The 15,430-nt window shown below is 37.9% G+C and overlaps 2 protein-coding genes and 1 pseudogene across 3 annotated transcripts in view; 1 reads left to right on the plus strand and 2 right to left on the minus strand.

The window, feature by feature from the left end:
* LOC144661565 (kelch-like protein 40) overlaps positions 1-15,430 on the minus strand; it is a 38,668-nt pseudogene that overhangs the window by 18,562 nt on the left and 4,676 nt on the right. The window lies entirely within an intron of this gene.
* LOC144661530 (kelch-like protein 11) lies at positions 896-3,136 on the minus strand. The gene has a single exon (XM_078522329.1). The coding sequence runs from the start codon at positions 2,640-2,642 to the stop codon at positions 924-926; it is 1,719 nt and encodes a 572-aa protein (XP_078378455.1). The 5' UTR covers positions 2,643-3,136; the 3' UTR covers positions 896-923.
* On the plus strand, positions 7,243-8,658 carry LOC144659513 (alpha-1B adrenergic receptor-like). The gene has a single exon (XM_078519970.1). It carries the CDS (start codon positions 7,436-7,438, stop codon positions 8,366-8,368), a length of 933 nt encoding a protein of 310 aa, XP_078376096.1. The 5' UTR covers positions 7,243-7,435; the 3' UTR covers positions 8,369-8,658.

Below are 15,430 nucleotides of genomic sequence, written 5' to 3' on the forward strand. Positions count from 1 at the left end.
TTGGAGAAAAAATTCTGTAGGTCACATAGGTACCATAAGGCTTTGGTGTTAACATTATAGTTCTTCATCTTCCGCACCAATTTATCAAGCAAACTCGCTTAACAGAAAGAACCACAGAGAACTGCATTGTGGGTGGAGAGTAATGAATTAAGAAGAAACCAAGATAGTTTCCTGGGCAGATACCTAAAGACGCTTGCGGATTATTCAGCGACATATTTTGAAAGAATGGGGGTTAGTTTTTAGTCGTTCAACCCTTCAATGCATTACAAACTTCTTTGAGAAATTGTCTTTGAATATTTTTCGCGGTAGTTAGCTGAAGCTGTAGGAAAATGGATGTCCGTTGCGATACACTAGTCATACATGGAATGAAAAATAAAAACGTTTCGCCTGGATGGGGTTAGCAGAAAAAAATATTTGGGGTCAAAACTTATATTTGTTGGGGTTCTTAGTTCACAACCTTATACCCCAGCAAGAACATTGTGGAACTGCTGTGTATATTTGTGAATCAGAATTTAGATATAGTGTTGTTTACATGTTATTTGTAAAGTCGGTATTGTTAAATGATTGTTAATATTTTTATATTATATGATTCCTTTTCTAATCACGTTTTATTCGTCGCAACTACAACTCCCATACTTTCATTAGTTGCTCTTATAATACCAACAAATCGAAGTTGTAACGTACTTGGTGTGGTAAAGCCGACGGAAAGTTCCTGGAGTTGACCGTACTTTCAGCAATATAACAAAATAGATCCACTCGATTTGAACTTGAAGTTCTCCTAAACTTTTAAGTTTAGGAATTGAAAGTTGCCCTCTAAAATTCGTCTTTCTGGCACTTACTGCCAGTATAATATCAAAAGATATAACCACAGTGCAATTTAAGATTTAACATTTTCTGGCGGTATTACAATAACTGTTATATCGCTAGTCACGGTCTATGGACTCTAGGTTATTTAGAACGCCTTTAAAAACTCGAATTGAACAACCTTTTAAAGAAGCCCAAGGCCTATCTCTGTTATTCATGATCAACTTGCTGATGAAAACAATTTCCTTGTTGTTCCACTCGTCTCTTTCATGGTCGTAGCACTCAACTCGTTTGCAACATTCGCTTGGACACGTATAGTGTTTTATTGTGTTTCCACCAAGCACATATAACGTTTCGTCAACCAACACCATACTTCCTCCAAACCGACCAAGTTCTAAGCTGGCTATGAGTTGCCACTCATCTGTCAGTATGTTGTAAACTTCACAGGTTTCCAGGTATAGTTTTTCCGAATAGTTCCGCCCTCCAGCAATGAAAATTTGTTCATTTTTACAGACACCAAAAGCGTTTATCCTCGCTTCGTTCAAAGGCGCTATTTTCTGCCATTTGTCTGTCTCGGTGTCGAATCTTGTACATTGCGAGAGGGGTTCAGGGGGGTCACCAATACCACCAATAAAGTATACGTACCTGTCTACAGCCACGGCACAGAATAATGATTTTGCAACCCTGTCAGACAACGACGTAAACGAATTTGAGTCAAGACTGTATGTCGAAAGAGCGGTAGACGCATGTTTTTCTACAATAAAACAAATTTGTTTTTGGACAACTAACACTTTCGAAAGATCACGTGTGGTGAATGGCAGATTTGAATCCAGTTTTGTCCACGGTGCTGGTGTCCAGCGGTTTAAATCTGGGTCGTAGCATTGGGATGTGGCGATATCTCTAGTAACAACGAATATTTTCCCGCGACATGAAACAATGTGTCGTACCACTGGTTGGCCTTCAATCGCTGGCAAACGGTACAACTCATCTGTTGCCGGAAGATAAAAACACATGTTGAGGCGCCAGCGTTGTTCAAATAGTCTGCGGACCGAGATCACGAGAACACCAGTCTCCAGAGTTTTCCTTGGAGAATGTGGCCGTGGAAAGTCGCAATCTGTTGACCGATCAATCCAGTTTAATGCAACAGTCACGCTGTCGAGGCAGTCATTTTCTTTCACAAGTTCATTGGTGATGAAATCGCTCAGTAAAATGTCTCGCGATATAGTCGTCAGTCGAACGTGACGAAACAATTCGCCGAATTTTACGCTTCGTTCGGATTTGTCGCGATGAATCCATCTAAGTATGCTTTGGAAAACGTTTTCCTCGGCGTCAATTACTATTTCATCGCTTGAAATCCATTTTTCAACTTCATAGCTTGGCAAATTTAAAAAGTCGTTAGATGCAGCGACGGCGGTAAAGTTTGAGTTGATGAATTTCCGGGTGTTAGCGATTAGCTCTTCACATGAATACTGTTCAGCCACTGAATAGTAAATCGAAATGCAGTTCTCAGTGGTCATATGTTGCTCGAGAAATTTCCCGGCGATAGTTTTAAGGTTTGAAAGAAAAAGATAATCTGCAGTTGCGATCAGGTTCTCAGCATTCTCAAGACTAGAAATCTGAATATTGCCAGTGTAAATAAACTGTAGAATATCTGCCATCCGAGACTCAGTTATCCACTCCAGTCGAATAACTCCTTCATTATTCTCTTTCATGTTGATGCTAAGAAGCTTTTCAAAGAAAGGACTCGCTTGTGAAAGAACATTTCTGTGAGCCTGGAACTCCTTTCCATCTTTCACCACCAACATTATGTCACATGGATTTACATGTTCTTTAGGCATGGTTCTTGGTACCAGTTGAGAAGCACAACACACTGAATATGTCGACTTCAATATACAACTGGAGAGAAGAGGTCTGTTATTAACATCAGCGTTTCACTTGAGTTACTCATGACCTATTTAAGAAATGCTGTGTCATTATTAGTTGAACAATATCAAGGACTGGCTCTATTGGTAGCAATATAACGTTTTCAATAAATCTGAGCCAATATCTCAATTGATCTAAACGAATAATAAATCACTCTAAAAAATTTTTAGACGCGAAAATTTCTGTGAGCCTGGAACTCCTTGCCATCTTTCACCACCAAAGTTTCATCACATGGTTTTGTATGATCTTCAGACATGTTTCTTGCCTCATAAAACACTTCAGGATAAGCGTCGATTCACGTCTGGTTTAACATGGGCGAATTTTTCGAAACTCTTTCAGCTGTTGGCGCTTGTTGCAAATCGTACTTGGCAATAAAGAAATGCCCAGGCAGTAGGCAGCTGTGTTCCTACAAAAGTAAATCTTTGTGATCGAAGTGCGACATAGCTACACGACCTACACGATAACTAAAAGTGGCTATAAGCCACTAAACTCGGAAAAGTTATAATGAAACAAGAATCGAAAACAACAAACTGACAAATAAAGGTTTGCTAATACAAATGATGTTATACTTTCCAAACTTCTGTTTACTTCACTTTGATTGTCATCAAATACTGATCGAGAGCAGACCGAAAGGCCAAGAGATAGAGTTCCCATCTGTTGCAAATTGATTTCTTTCTTTTTATTTTTCCTTTTTGTTATTTGAAGGTAACGAAAAACAATAATAATAATAATATTATTGGCTATAAGTCGAGCGATTTGTTTTCACCAAATGGTTCTGAAATAAATTCATCTTTAGCTGTGTGTTTTGGGTTAGTTTTTTTCTAACTGGTTCTAAAAAACCAAAGGTTTACGGTCTCGGCTTATAGCTGAATAAATATCATAATATTATTTCAAGAAAACTGACAGTACAATATTTCGGTTGGTGACTAAGCATGTTAATTTTATGTAATTTAACAAGAAATGTAGGTATCAGAGAAAATGTCTAATTCTCTAGTGGCCTTAAAACACTTGCACGCATTGCGTGCATATGTCTAACAGGAAACGAGTGAAGGAGTGATGGAGTGAAGGAGTGAAGGAGTGAATTCACTTCGCCCACTACAACTCTTTTCCGAGTTAATAAATATTCTGAGGTTAATCTTGGGGGCGTGCAACGCAGAAAAACAAAACAAACAGGTCTGCAATGCGTACATGTGTTGGCAAACATGTAAATTAGCTGTCTATTTCTAACTTGATTTGATAAAGGGTGTCTCCCGAAATTTGACATGACACCGTAGTTCTGAAGCCCTATTTCTGTAACGAACGCTGAATGAGGGCTAATTTTAGCTCAAGTTTAACGTAAGGTACTCTAGTTTATGTGTTTTTTAACCAAAAAGACTGCATATACGGCATTTTGTTTAAATCAAGAATTCTATCAATTTAATTAAGAGTGTTTACAACTTGAAATGTAAGTCAAAATTAATACCAAGATAGACATAAGAAAACACTCAGCGGAGAGCTGAACTGTAGCGTTCTTAAAGCATGCACGTCTCAAATAAACTGAACTAAAGCATTCTACATCGACATTCGATTCAACTTTAAGCAAATCAGGCGAAATATCTGAGGAAGCGGGCATGTGTTATCTCAATTGTCAACTCCATTGTCGCGGCCGGAAATGCACACGATCGCATCGCCTCCCACTAGCGAATCACAGAGAACTATGAACTATGAGTGTTAGCTAGGCGGAGAACGCCTAAAATTGAGGGAAAAAGAAAACTATGTACTCACATCAGCGCTTGAAGCGATTCCTTGGCTATCCACTCCGACATGTTTCTTTTAGAAATAACCGACAATGTCCCGGATGTATTTGAATGTCGTCGAGCGCGTAACGCCCGCTCCCCAAACTTCAACAGTAAAAAACTAAGTCTTTAGCCACGGTAAAGTTCAAGCCAAATATCGTTATGACCGCCTTCAAATCAGCCCGTATAGTCTAGTTCCGAGTCCTAATTGATGTGGCTAAAGACCTTTGCTGTCTAAAGCAAGCTCAACATTATCTGTACCTGGCAAAACGAGCCGACCGGTTATCTGTGTTTAACCGCCTAAAGCTCGGTTTGAGGTACGATAACAGCCGACGCACAACTTGCAAATCGTAAGACTTTCACCTTCACGGGACTTAATGATGTCCTCCGGCAAACTTCCTTTAGACAGCAGAATGGAAAGCTATAGATCACAACTGTTCAACTAGTTAGCGCGCGCAACTAGAATTCAAATGAAAGAGAGGGGTTGGAGTTAGAGACTGGGCTAGACTAACCACAAGTAATTCTAGGGGGAGGGAGACGAGGGGGGGAGACAGCGAGGGAGAAAAAAAAGTAAGATTGCATTCACTACATTAGACAGGGCGACATTTCATTGGAAGAAAGCCGAACAATTCTCCGTATCCTCAAACAAAAAAAACAAAAAAAATGAAACCCCATACATTCCTTAACAGCCCGATAGCCACCTTTTATCAAATCAAGGTAGATTTATTCATTGCAGCATATTAGGTAGTTGGGATTAAACTCAAAGACGCGCAGGATAGAAAGCGAGAAAATCACTTGTTTGAAATAAGACCGCGCCATGTAGTGTTAGACAAGGTGACTGTCGTCTTACTGTGCGTAGACCGGTTTTTCAGGAAACGAAAAAAACGCTTTCCACTAAAATTTACAACATGACTATACCGCGCGCCAGGAGAAATGGGTTGACAGTAAGGAACTGCTGTGCACGCTTAATGAAACATAACAACAAACTAACATTTTTTTAACGATGATCGAAGTGAGTCACAAGTTCCTGGTATCTGAGATGAAGTTGGATTGCCAGGAATCTGTCTACACCCAGAGCTGTGATACCAAAACACAAAGCTTTAGATAACACGTTTGTGATGAACGTAAATGCCGCACAAGTCGGGTACAATGACGATTTTGGGCCCCAGTGTTGAAACGCCACCACGTAGATTAAAGCTTATTTTCACTCGAGATCCAGGAAAACTGGCCAGTTTGAGACTTGTAATGAACAGTTTGGATCTTTTTGGAAAATGCCATCACGTGAATTCATCCTAATTTTCACTCCAGGTCCAATAGAATCGAATAAGAAAGTGCTATACGGGCCTCTTAAAATGACGATTTTAGGCTGTTGGTTCTTTTTGGAAAAACGCCATCACGTTGATTCATCCTAATTTCACTCTAGTTTTAAAAGAATCGAATACAAAAGTACTACATGAGCCACTGAAAATGGCGATTTTAGGTCCTTGTGTTAAAATACAACAACGTAGATTAAAGCTTATTTTCACTCCAGATCCACCAAAACTGGCCAGTTTGAGACTTAAAATGAACAGTTTGGGTCTCTTTGAAAAAATTCCATCACGTGGATTCATCCTTATTTTTACTCCAGGTCCAAAAGAAACGAATAATAAAGTCCTACATAAGCCCATAAAAATGACATCACTGCGTATGGAGACCTTAACGTAAGCGATGTACGACAGTCTCTTTGGTTCTCCCATTTTAATATGTCCAGATGTGAACAATAACCTTCGTGAGAGAAAAAGTTATGGTCCCCTTAGTGAATTTATTAAGCAAATATGCTAATAAAAAAAACAAAAATGCGCCGTACTTTAGAAAACTGTGTTCTGTTAGGTGGAAACGTTTTCTCCGTTTTCACTGCCGACAATTTGAAAATTGCATGTACATATGTGTTTAACTTTGTCGCGCACTTGTGCTAAAAATAAATAACAATCGTAAAATGTTTTTTTAAAATAACGAAGGGAAAATTTCACAAAATGTGTACATATATGTTCAAGTGCTCTTTACATTACATGCAGAACTGAGAACATAATTTGGCATGTCAGCATTGTAGATGTATCATGTATTAACTCATCAGTAAAGATGTAAAAGAACGACACAATAAAAACTTTATTGAACAAGCTTGTTTGGTCCAGATAGAAATTTGGCCTCAACGTTTTCTTAGAAATTAATAGCTTTTGCGCATGTGAGCAGACATTGCCGCCTGCATTGTTGATTGACTTAAATGAAGGAATTGTTTTATCGGATGTCTCTTTGACTCAGTTGACAACTGAAACGTTACTTTCTTATTCTAATCTAAATAGGAAGAAAATTAAAAGTCGATCTGCATTTATATGACGAAAGTTTGCAGGTGCTTACTTAGTGCAAAAAAACATTTGCACATTGGATTTGATTCGAACGCTTTACTTCTAACATGTCTGATATTTTTATATGTGAAATTTACGCCCGCACAAAATTAAAGGAAAACAGCAAAAACAGACACCTTTCAACGCTTTTCTGCACTCTTCCTGTGTCAGGCAAAATAAGGTTTAAGGCGGAAACATAACAAGTTGAAGCATCTAAAAATAAATTTTTTGACTGATAACGGCAGTTTTGTGCAAATTACGATAAATTAAACGTTAATTAAAAAAGAAAACAAGCAGAGATCAAGAGAAATTCTTGATTGCTGAAACGCGTATTGAGTGCAAATGGCACTGGAATTGGAACGAAGCTTTCGAAATATTTTCCTTCACAAATGATTGTTTAATAGAGATAAGATCACTTTTTAGAAGTGTAAGAAAACATTTTATCGAATTTACCATTTTCGAAGATACATCTTTCGGCGCCAGATTGTTCAAGAGCTCAAAGAGAACAGTGAACTTTAGAAAAACACCGTGCTGCTGAAAACACACAAGATCATGAACAATCCTATCTGTAAGGAAACCCTGCCGTTAATCTATCCAGCGGATACTGAAGCTAAAGACTTACATTCATGGTACATTGCTAATTGTGTATTGAACGCTTTGCTGGCCATTACCGCCATCGTGTTCAACTGCGTCACAATCCAGGCGCTAAGAAGAACTTCATCGGTGCCAAAGCCTCTAAAAACATTGCTTCTGAATCTTGCTGTTTCTGATCTTGGTGTTGGATTACTTGTCGAACCTCTGTATTTTGGGCTGTTGGTCAGTTGGGCACGGGGAAACGATTTAACTGGCTCTACATGCACCGCGCATCTTATTATCTCGTACCTATTTGCTGTTCCTTCGTTTCTCGGAGTCATGTCTTTAAGTGTAGACAGATTCTTGGCAATTCATCTTCCTTTAAGATACAAAGAACTCGTGACTCACAAGCGTGTTGTTGCTGTGGTGATCTCAATATGGGTGTTCAGTCTATCTCTTTCGTTATTCCGGTGGCTTGGCTCAAGGAATGTTACTTACGCGTTTATTGCCATTATTGTGATAGTTTCCTTTGCCCTCTCAGCGGTACTTTATTGCAAGATATATTTAGCCGTACGACGCCACAGAAATCAAATTCATGCCTTGCAAGTACAACAAGTAGCAGAGAGTGACGAAATGACAAATTTTGCAAGGCTAAGAAAGTCCGCTCTCGGTACATTTTATGTATATCTCGTGTTCGTGCTCTGTTATTTGCCACATATCTGTACAAGGTTTTTTTTGGTTGTTAAGATCTCTGCGTTAAGTACTGGTGTAAAAGCTTTTTCCATTTGTGCGGCGACTCTCTTGTTACTAAACTCATCTTTGAACCCTGTCATTTACTGTTGGAAGATGAGACACATTCGATACGCTATCATGGACATACTGCGACGAAATATATTTCCAAGACACAACTGAGGAACATTTCAGCGAATAAGCAGTGGAGCCAGATCGACCGACAAAACTTTAGATGATTGTTTGTTTTTAAAAAGTTCACGCGCTATTAGAAATGCATTTGCTAAATGCTAAGAGTTATGCTTAGGAACGGACAACGCGGAGTAAGAGTCGACATGAGTTTTCCGGCCTTTCTTCAAGAGTTTGCTGAGGATGTGGTCGACAAATTGAAATTTTGTTTTTCGCTAAAGTTGTTAAAAAAACAAAAATGTGAGAAAATTTAATAAACTACCGTGTTTGGTCCATATTGGGTAATTTTGATATACAGCGCGTGCGCATTATAAGTTAACAACCCCATCTGCTTTTTTCTGTGAATTTGTGGAATTTGATTGACTTGAAATAAAGGAACAGTTATTATTTTATCGATGCCTTTTTGACCCAGTTGACATTTGGAACTTAACCGATCGCGTTCTAATTAAAAATGAAAGAAAATAATGAGTTGATAGAACTACATCAATTGGATAGATGATGGTTTTTATATTGCGCACATCACAACTGTCACATAGCACTTAACATAGGTTCATACGAAGGTTTCCGGGTGATCTTTTATTGGCAAAAAATGTTTTTCCACCGAAGCCGAATCAAAATGTTAAATCCGCAATAACTGAAATTTACACCCACACGACATGAAAAGAGCAAAAGATAAAAGAAAAGAAAACTCAAAACATCAACGCTTTACTGCTTCCTTCTTTTGCCAAGCAAAATATAGTAAACTATTAATTTTTAGGTTAAGAACCAGACTCTTGTTGTAGAGAGAAAAATGACATTTAAAGCGTACAGAAACAAATACTTTGTCTTGTAACCTTGGATTTCTTCTTATTCTAATTAACTTTAATAAGAGATGACCAACAAATTGACAATTCAGAGCTTCCTCTTTGTGTTGCTTATTTGAGAAGGTTTTACCTCCAAAACTGGAACAGATCATGCAAATTACCAAGTAAATGGCCCAGCTCAACACGTGTCTCTCGTAGCTCATGATCAGTGGTTAGAGCGCCCAACCGGTATCTGGAAGGCCATTGGTTCGATTCCCGTCGGGGTCTCAGATTTTTCTTTGTCTCACGCTCGTGACATAATGAACTTTTTATTCTTATCATTTATCACCGAGTTAAAGTTTACCATCTTTATTATTTATTATAGAATTATCTATATTAAATCTTGCATCAAACAAAACTGGGTTTTGCAATCCGAAAATGAATTCCATTCTGCGATTAGCCCTTTTTCCTCGGTGTTGCGTTAATAAAAAAAGACCCAAACTGTACATTTCAAGAGTTAAACTAGCCGGTTTTGCTGGAACTGGAGTGAAAATAAACTTTAATCTGCATGGTGGTATTTCATCACAAGGGCCCCAAATCGTCATTTTCAGTGGCCGATATAAAACTTTCTTATTCGATTCTTTTTTACCTAGGGTGTAAATAAAAATAAATCCATGTAATAGCATTTTCCCCAAAAGACCCACTCTGTACATTTCAAGTCTCAAACTGGCCGGTTTTGCTGCCTATCAGGAGGGGAAAAAGGCTTTAATCTACGTGGTGGTATTTCAACACAAGGGCCTAAAATCGTCATTTTCAGTAGCTCATGTAGCACTTCCTTATTCCATTCTTTTGGACCTGGAGTTGAAAATTTGGAAGAATCCAGATGAAGAGATTTTTCCAAAACGATCTAAACTGTACATTTTAAGTTTAAAACTGGCCGGTTTTGCTGGATCTGGAGTGAAAAAAGGCTTTAATCTACGTGGTGGTATTTCAAAACAAGGGCCCAAAATCGTCAATTTCAGTGGCTCATGTAATACTTTGTTATTCGAATCTTTGAGACCAGGAGTGAGAATTAAGTTGAATCCACGTGATGGCTTTTTTCCAAAATAACCCAAACTGTACATTTAAAGTCTCGAACTGGCCGGTTTTGCTTGATCTGGAGTAAAACTAAGCTTTAATCTACGTTGTAGTATTTCGACACAAGGCCTAAAATCGTCTTTTTCAGTGGCTCATGTAGCACTTTCTTATTCGATTCGTTTGGACTTGGAGTGAAAATTAGGAATTAGGATGAATCCACGTGATGGTGTTAATCCAAAAAGACCCAAACTGTACATTTCGTAAACTATATAGCTAGCCGGTTTTGCTGGAACTGGAGTGAAAATAAACTTTAATCTACATGGTGGTATTTCAACACAAGTGCTCAAAATCGTCATTTTCAGTGTCCGATATAAAACTTTCTTATTCCATTCTTTTTGACCTGTAGTAAAAATAAAAATAAATCCATGTGATGGCATTTTTCTAGAAAGGCTCACACTGTACATTTCAAGTTTCAAACTGGACGGTTTTGCTGGATCTGGAGTGAAAATAAGCTTTATATCCGTGGTGGTGTTTCAACACAAGGGCCTACAATCGTCTTTTTCAGTGGCTCATGAAGCATTTCCTTATTCCTTTTGGACCTGAAGTGAAAATTTGGAAGAATCCAGATGAAGAGATTTTTCCAAAAAGACCCAAACTGTACATTTCAAGTCTCAAACTGGCTGGTTTTGCTGGATCTACAGATTGAAAATAAGCTTAATCTACGTGGTGCTATTTTCACACAAGGGCCTAAAATCGTCATTTTCAGTGGCTCATGTAGGACTTTCTTATTCGATTCTTTAAGAAGTAAGAATTAGGATGAATCCACATCATGGCGTTTTTCCAAAAAGACCCAAACTGTATATTTCAAGACTTAAACTAGCCGGTTTTGCTGAAACTGGAGTGAAAATAAACTTTAATCTACATGGTGGTATATGTATTTCAACGCAATGGCCCAAAATCGTCATTTTCAGTGGCCGATATAAAACTTTCTCAAGTTATTCGATTCTATTGGACCTGGAGTGAAAATTAGTGAATACACATAAGCGTTTTTCCAAAAAGATCCAAACCCTATGTTTCAAGTCTCAAGCTGGCCGGTTTTGCTGGATTTGAAGTAAAAATAAGTTTTAATTTCAGTGGCTCATGTAGGACTTTCTTATTCGATTCTTTTAGACCTGGAGTGAAAATTAAGATGAATCAACGTGATGGAATTTTTCCAAAAAGAACCGAACTGAACATTAAAGGTCTCAAACTGCCGGTGTTGCTGGATCTGGAGTGAAAATAAGCTTTTTTCAAGCTTCAAACGGAAGGTGTTTAGTGGAACTGGAGTGCAACATAAAGCTTAATCTACTTGGTGACATTCCATGAGAAGGACCAAAAATCTTTATATTCAGTTGCTCATGTAGCACTTTCCTATTCGATACTAATTTTGTGCCTGCAGTGAACATTAACCTAAATCCACGTATTGGCATTTTCAGCAAAAGACAAATCTTGACATTTTAAATTTCGAACGGAAGGTTTTTTTGGAACTGGAGTGCAACATCAAGCTTAAATTACGGGAAAAAATGTCATCACAAGGACCAAAAATCTTCATTTTTAGTTGTCCATGTATATTTTTTGTTTGATACTTTTGTGCCTGGAGTAAACATTAAAGTAAATCCATGTCTTGGCATTTTCGCCAAAAGGACAAATCTAGACATTTTAAGTTTCGAACGGAAGGTTTGTGGAGGAACTGGAGTGAAACATCAAGCTTAAACCACGTAGTGATATTTCATCACAAGGACCAAAAATCTTCATTTTCAGTTGCTCATGTAGCACGTTTTTATTCCATACTTTTGGTTCTGGAGTTAACATTAATCTGAATCCAATTGTTGACATTTGTCCCAAAAGTCCTAAACTATACATTTTAAGTTTCCAACGGAAAGTTTTTGGTGAAACTGGAGAGCAACATAAAGCTTAAACTGCGTGGTAACATTTCATCACAGGGACCAAAAATCTTTCTTTTTAGTTTCTAATGTAGCACTTTCTTACTCGATCATTTTGAACCTGGAGTGGACGTTAACCTAAAACCACGTTTTGGTATTTTCCCAAAAATACCTAAACTGTACTTTTTAAGGTTCAAACGGAAGGTTGTTAGTGGAACTGGATTGCAACATAGAGCTTAATCTACTTGGTAACATTTCATCAGAAGGACCAAAAATCTTCATTTTCAGTTGCTCGTGTAGCATTTTTTTATTCGATACTTTTGGGCCTCAAGTGAACATTGGCCTGAATTCACGTGTTGGCATTTACCCAAAAAGGCCTTAACTGAACAATTTAATATTCAAACGGAAGGTTGTTGGTTGTTTTGGAATGCAAATAAACTAAATTTGGGTTCGTTGCTTGTTTCATGAAATAGCTTCAAGTATATAATATTCAGTAGAATGTAAGAGTTGAATTTAGATAAACTTAATATTTTGGAATTTCTGTTCCATCGATTTTTCTTAAACGTGCCTATAGTGTGTAGCTGATTCCAGAATTTAGACAAAATATATCTGGATGCAATTTTGTTCAAAAACATGGCTGCAGTTAAACGCAAAAAGCATTTAAAATATATTTCTTCAATTAAATCGAACTTTATCATAGAATTGCTGAGTAATACAGTCAATTCTCTCTAAGACGGACACCTTCGGGACCGGCAGCAACTGTTCGTCTTAGAGAGGACCGCCTTGTAGAGAGTCGAGGTTACATGACCCCAGTTACTCTGTGATAATAAAGCTGAACCTATGCACAATGAATACACGTCTGTTTTGAGTCTGTTAAAAGTTGCTTACTTTAACAAAAGCTACAAACTGGAACATCAATTATATCAGAAAATTGACTCGTTTGCTCATGTCAATCTTTGTTTCGATGCTTCTAAAAATTGAACAGTACGTACATGTTGCAAATTGTATTACGTCTTCATGTCATCGCTTGTTTAAGCAAACGTACGTTCACGATTTCTAGTATAAAATCTTATTACTGTACACTTTGCAAACTGCAACAAGACTAAAATGATAAAAGGACCGTATTAGCTTGTTAAAGCAAAAGTTCAGAGCTTCTACAAACTGTAATGCTGTAAGTAGGAAACGACCTCTTTAGTACCCATACACGTAAGCAGAAAAGTAATCCGTTAATGCGTCATTGTTTTTGGTTAGTAAGCTTGGTATACACGTATCCTTAGGGCGCTGACTAACTTTGCTTTAGGTCGATACGAAGTTTGGAAATATTTTCACTAATAAAAAAACTTCTCAAGTGTCCGTTGTCCGACTTAAAGAGGTGTCCGTCTTATAGGGAGTTTGGTTTGTCGAACAAGTCAGTTCAAAATTAAGTCAAATTTAAGTCAGTTAGCTCACAGACAAAGAAAACATTTTTTATGTTACCTAAACTTTCAAGCTCAATACCCAAAATTGGGAGAAGCATAAATTAACAACAAAAACTGATGAAGGCTTAGAAACGTCCTGCTTAAACCGAAAGTACAAAATTCAGTGGCAAACATTAACTTTCTTCGAATATAAATCAACAACAGCCCATCCTTAAACAGAATACAAAAACCTGGTTCTACAAATCAAACGGAACTTTAGAAAAGTTATGAAAATTGCACTTAAGACTACAAACTAAGAGCAATAGAGTGTGAACATGGGACCATCTACTTGCACAAAAAGCTCTTAACTTTTGTTTTCTAGTTTATTAACAGCAAAAATAGCTTCAAATACTTTCTTAAAAGAAATTGGAATAAATGACGTCTATTCTGGTCGCCCGTACTCGTTTTTGTCTTCCTAGTATTTATTGGTTTTATTTATCTATGAGACTGGCCGTGGCCTCGTTTGCATGCATTGAGACTAGGTTCAGCTTGTGCTTGTCCAAACTTGCACACGTGTCATCGATCCACACTTCATTACGAAAGAAAATTACGTGAGAATTGGAAAATTAAACGAGACTCACCTGTAAGTTGAAGTTTGTTTGAAATTCTGTTACCTGTCTAAGGAGGCAGTAGATCACATGAGATAGCACGGCACATGAGCGAATCATTTATGTCATGTGAAAGAATTCCTCTGACTAGAGAGGACCTAAAGATGGCTTTAAAGAGTGATCCCGGGGAACCCGGGCCTCCACTTTCTTTTTGACCAAATAGAGGCCCGAAGGGCCAAGAAGTATTATTTTCGAGAGCGGACCCCTTCCTTATTCTAGGGCCTGGATGATCGCCCCCCCCCCCCCCCCCCCACTTAGCTGAAGGTCTGGATCCGTCATTGACTTGCGCACCAGTTTATTAATTGCACTCAATAGCATATCTCCATTATCCGAAAGAACTATAGAACTGCAGATTGAGTGGGAGAGAAAAGAAAAAAGAGGAAACCTAGAAGATAGTTTCCTAGGTAGATACCTCAGGACGCTTGTGGAGGGTCCTGAAGGGGTAAAATGGGAACTGGGATTTGCCTATTTTGACTGGGATTTGTCTATTTTTTCACTGGGAAAATGGGATTTAGGTAACTGGGACTGGGATTCGGAAACAAAAAATGGGAATGGGAAGCATGTCAGTACATGACTAAACCTGCATATTTTACGCTCTATAATATTCTTAAAGTCCGGCATAGAATAGTTAAAACGCTGAAAATTAACTCTGAAACAAAACCACTACACTGCACGAGTGTCCATCAAGTGTCGATCAATTTTCGTGTAAGTGATTAAGTTACTCAGCGGAACTGCTATGACTGAGCATGGGCACAAATGGAATATTTAAAAGAAGTGATAGTAAGTTTTGCAAGGTAGTGGTAAGTAAGGGATTAAAACTTAATAGCTTTAGTTAAAGCTACTGAAAATTTCTACCATTCTCTACAAGACAAACGAACAAATGAAAAGTTATATTCTCAACAGCATTGGTGATAATATAACTAGCAGAACATGATTTTGGATACTCCATTCTCTGAACTATTCCTTCTGCGACCCAGGTGCGAGAAGGGACAGTCTAGGATAACTTGCATGTGCATGCTTAAAACAAACCAATGAAAAACCACAGACGTATGGCGTTTCTTACATGTAACGCGTGCGCTAAGGTAAAAATAGTTCGCTAAAATGAAAAATTCAACTACGCAACAAATTAGCGCGACATCTGCAAGAAAAATTGTCGTAACCTTTGTCTAGAGCCGTAATGAATAGATATTAAACCCACAAGTACTAAATT

Source organism: Oculina patagonica, chromosome 7, assembly GCF_052425735.1.
Source record: "Oculina patagonica isolate OP01 chromosome 7, crgOcupat, whole genome shotgun sequence".
Lineage (NCBI taxonomy): Eukaryota > Metazoa > Cnidaria > Anthozoa > Scleractinia > Oculinidae > Oculina > Oculina patagonica.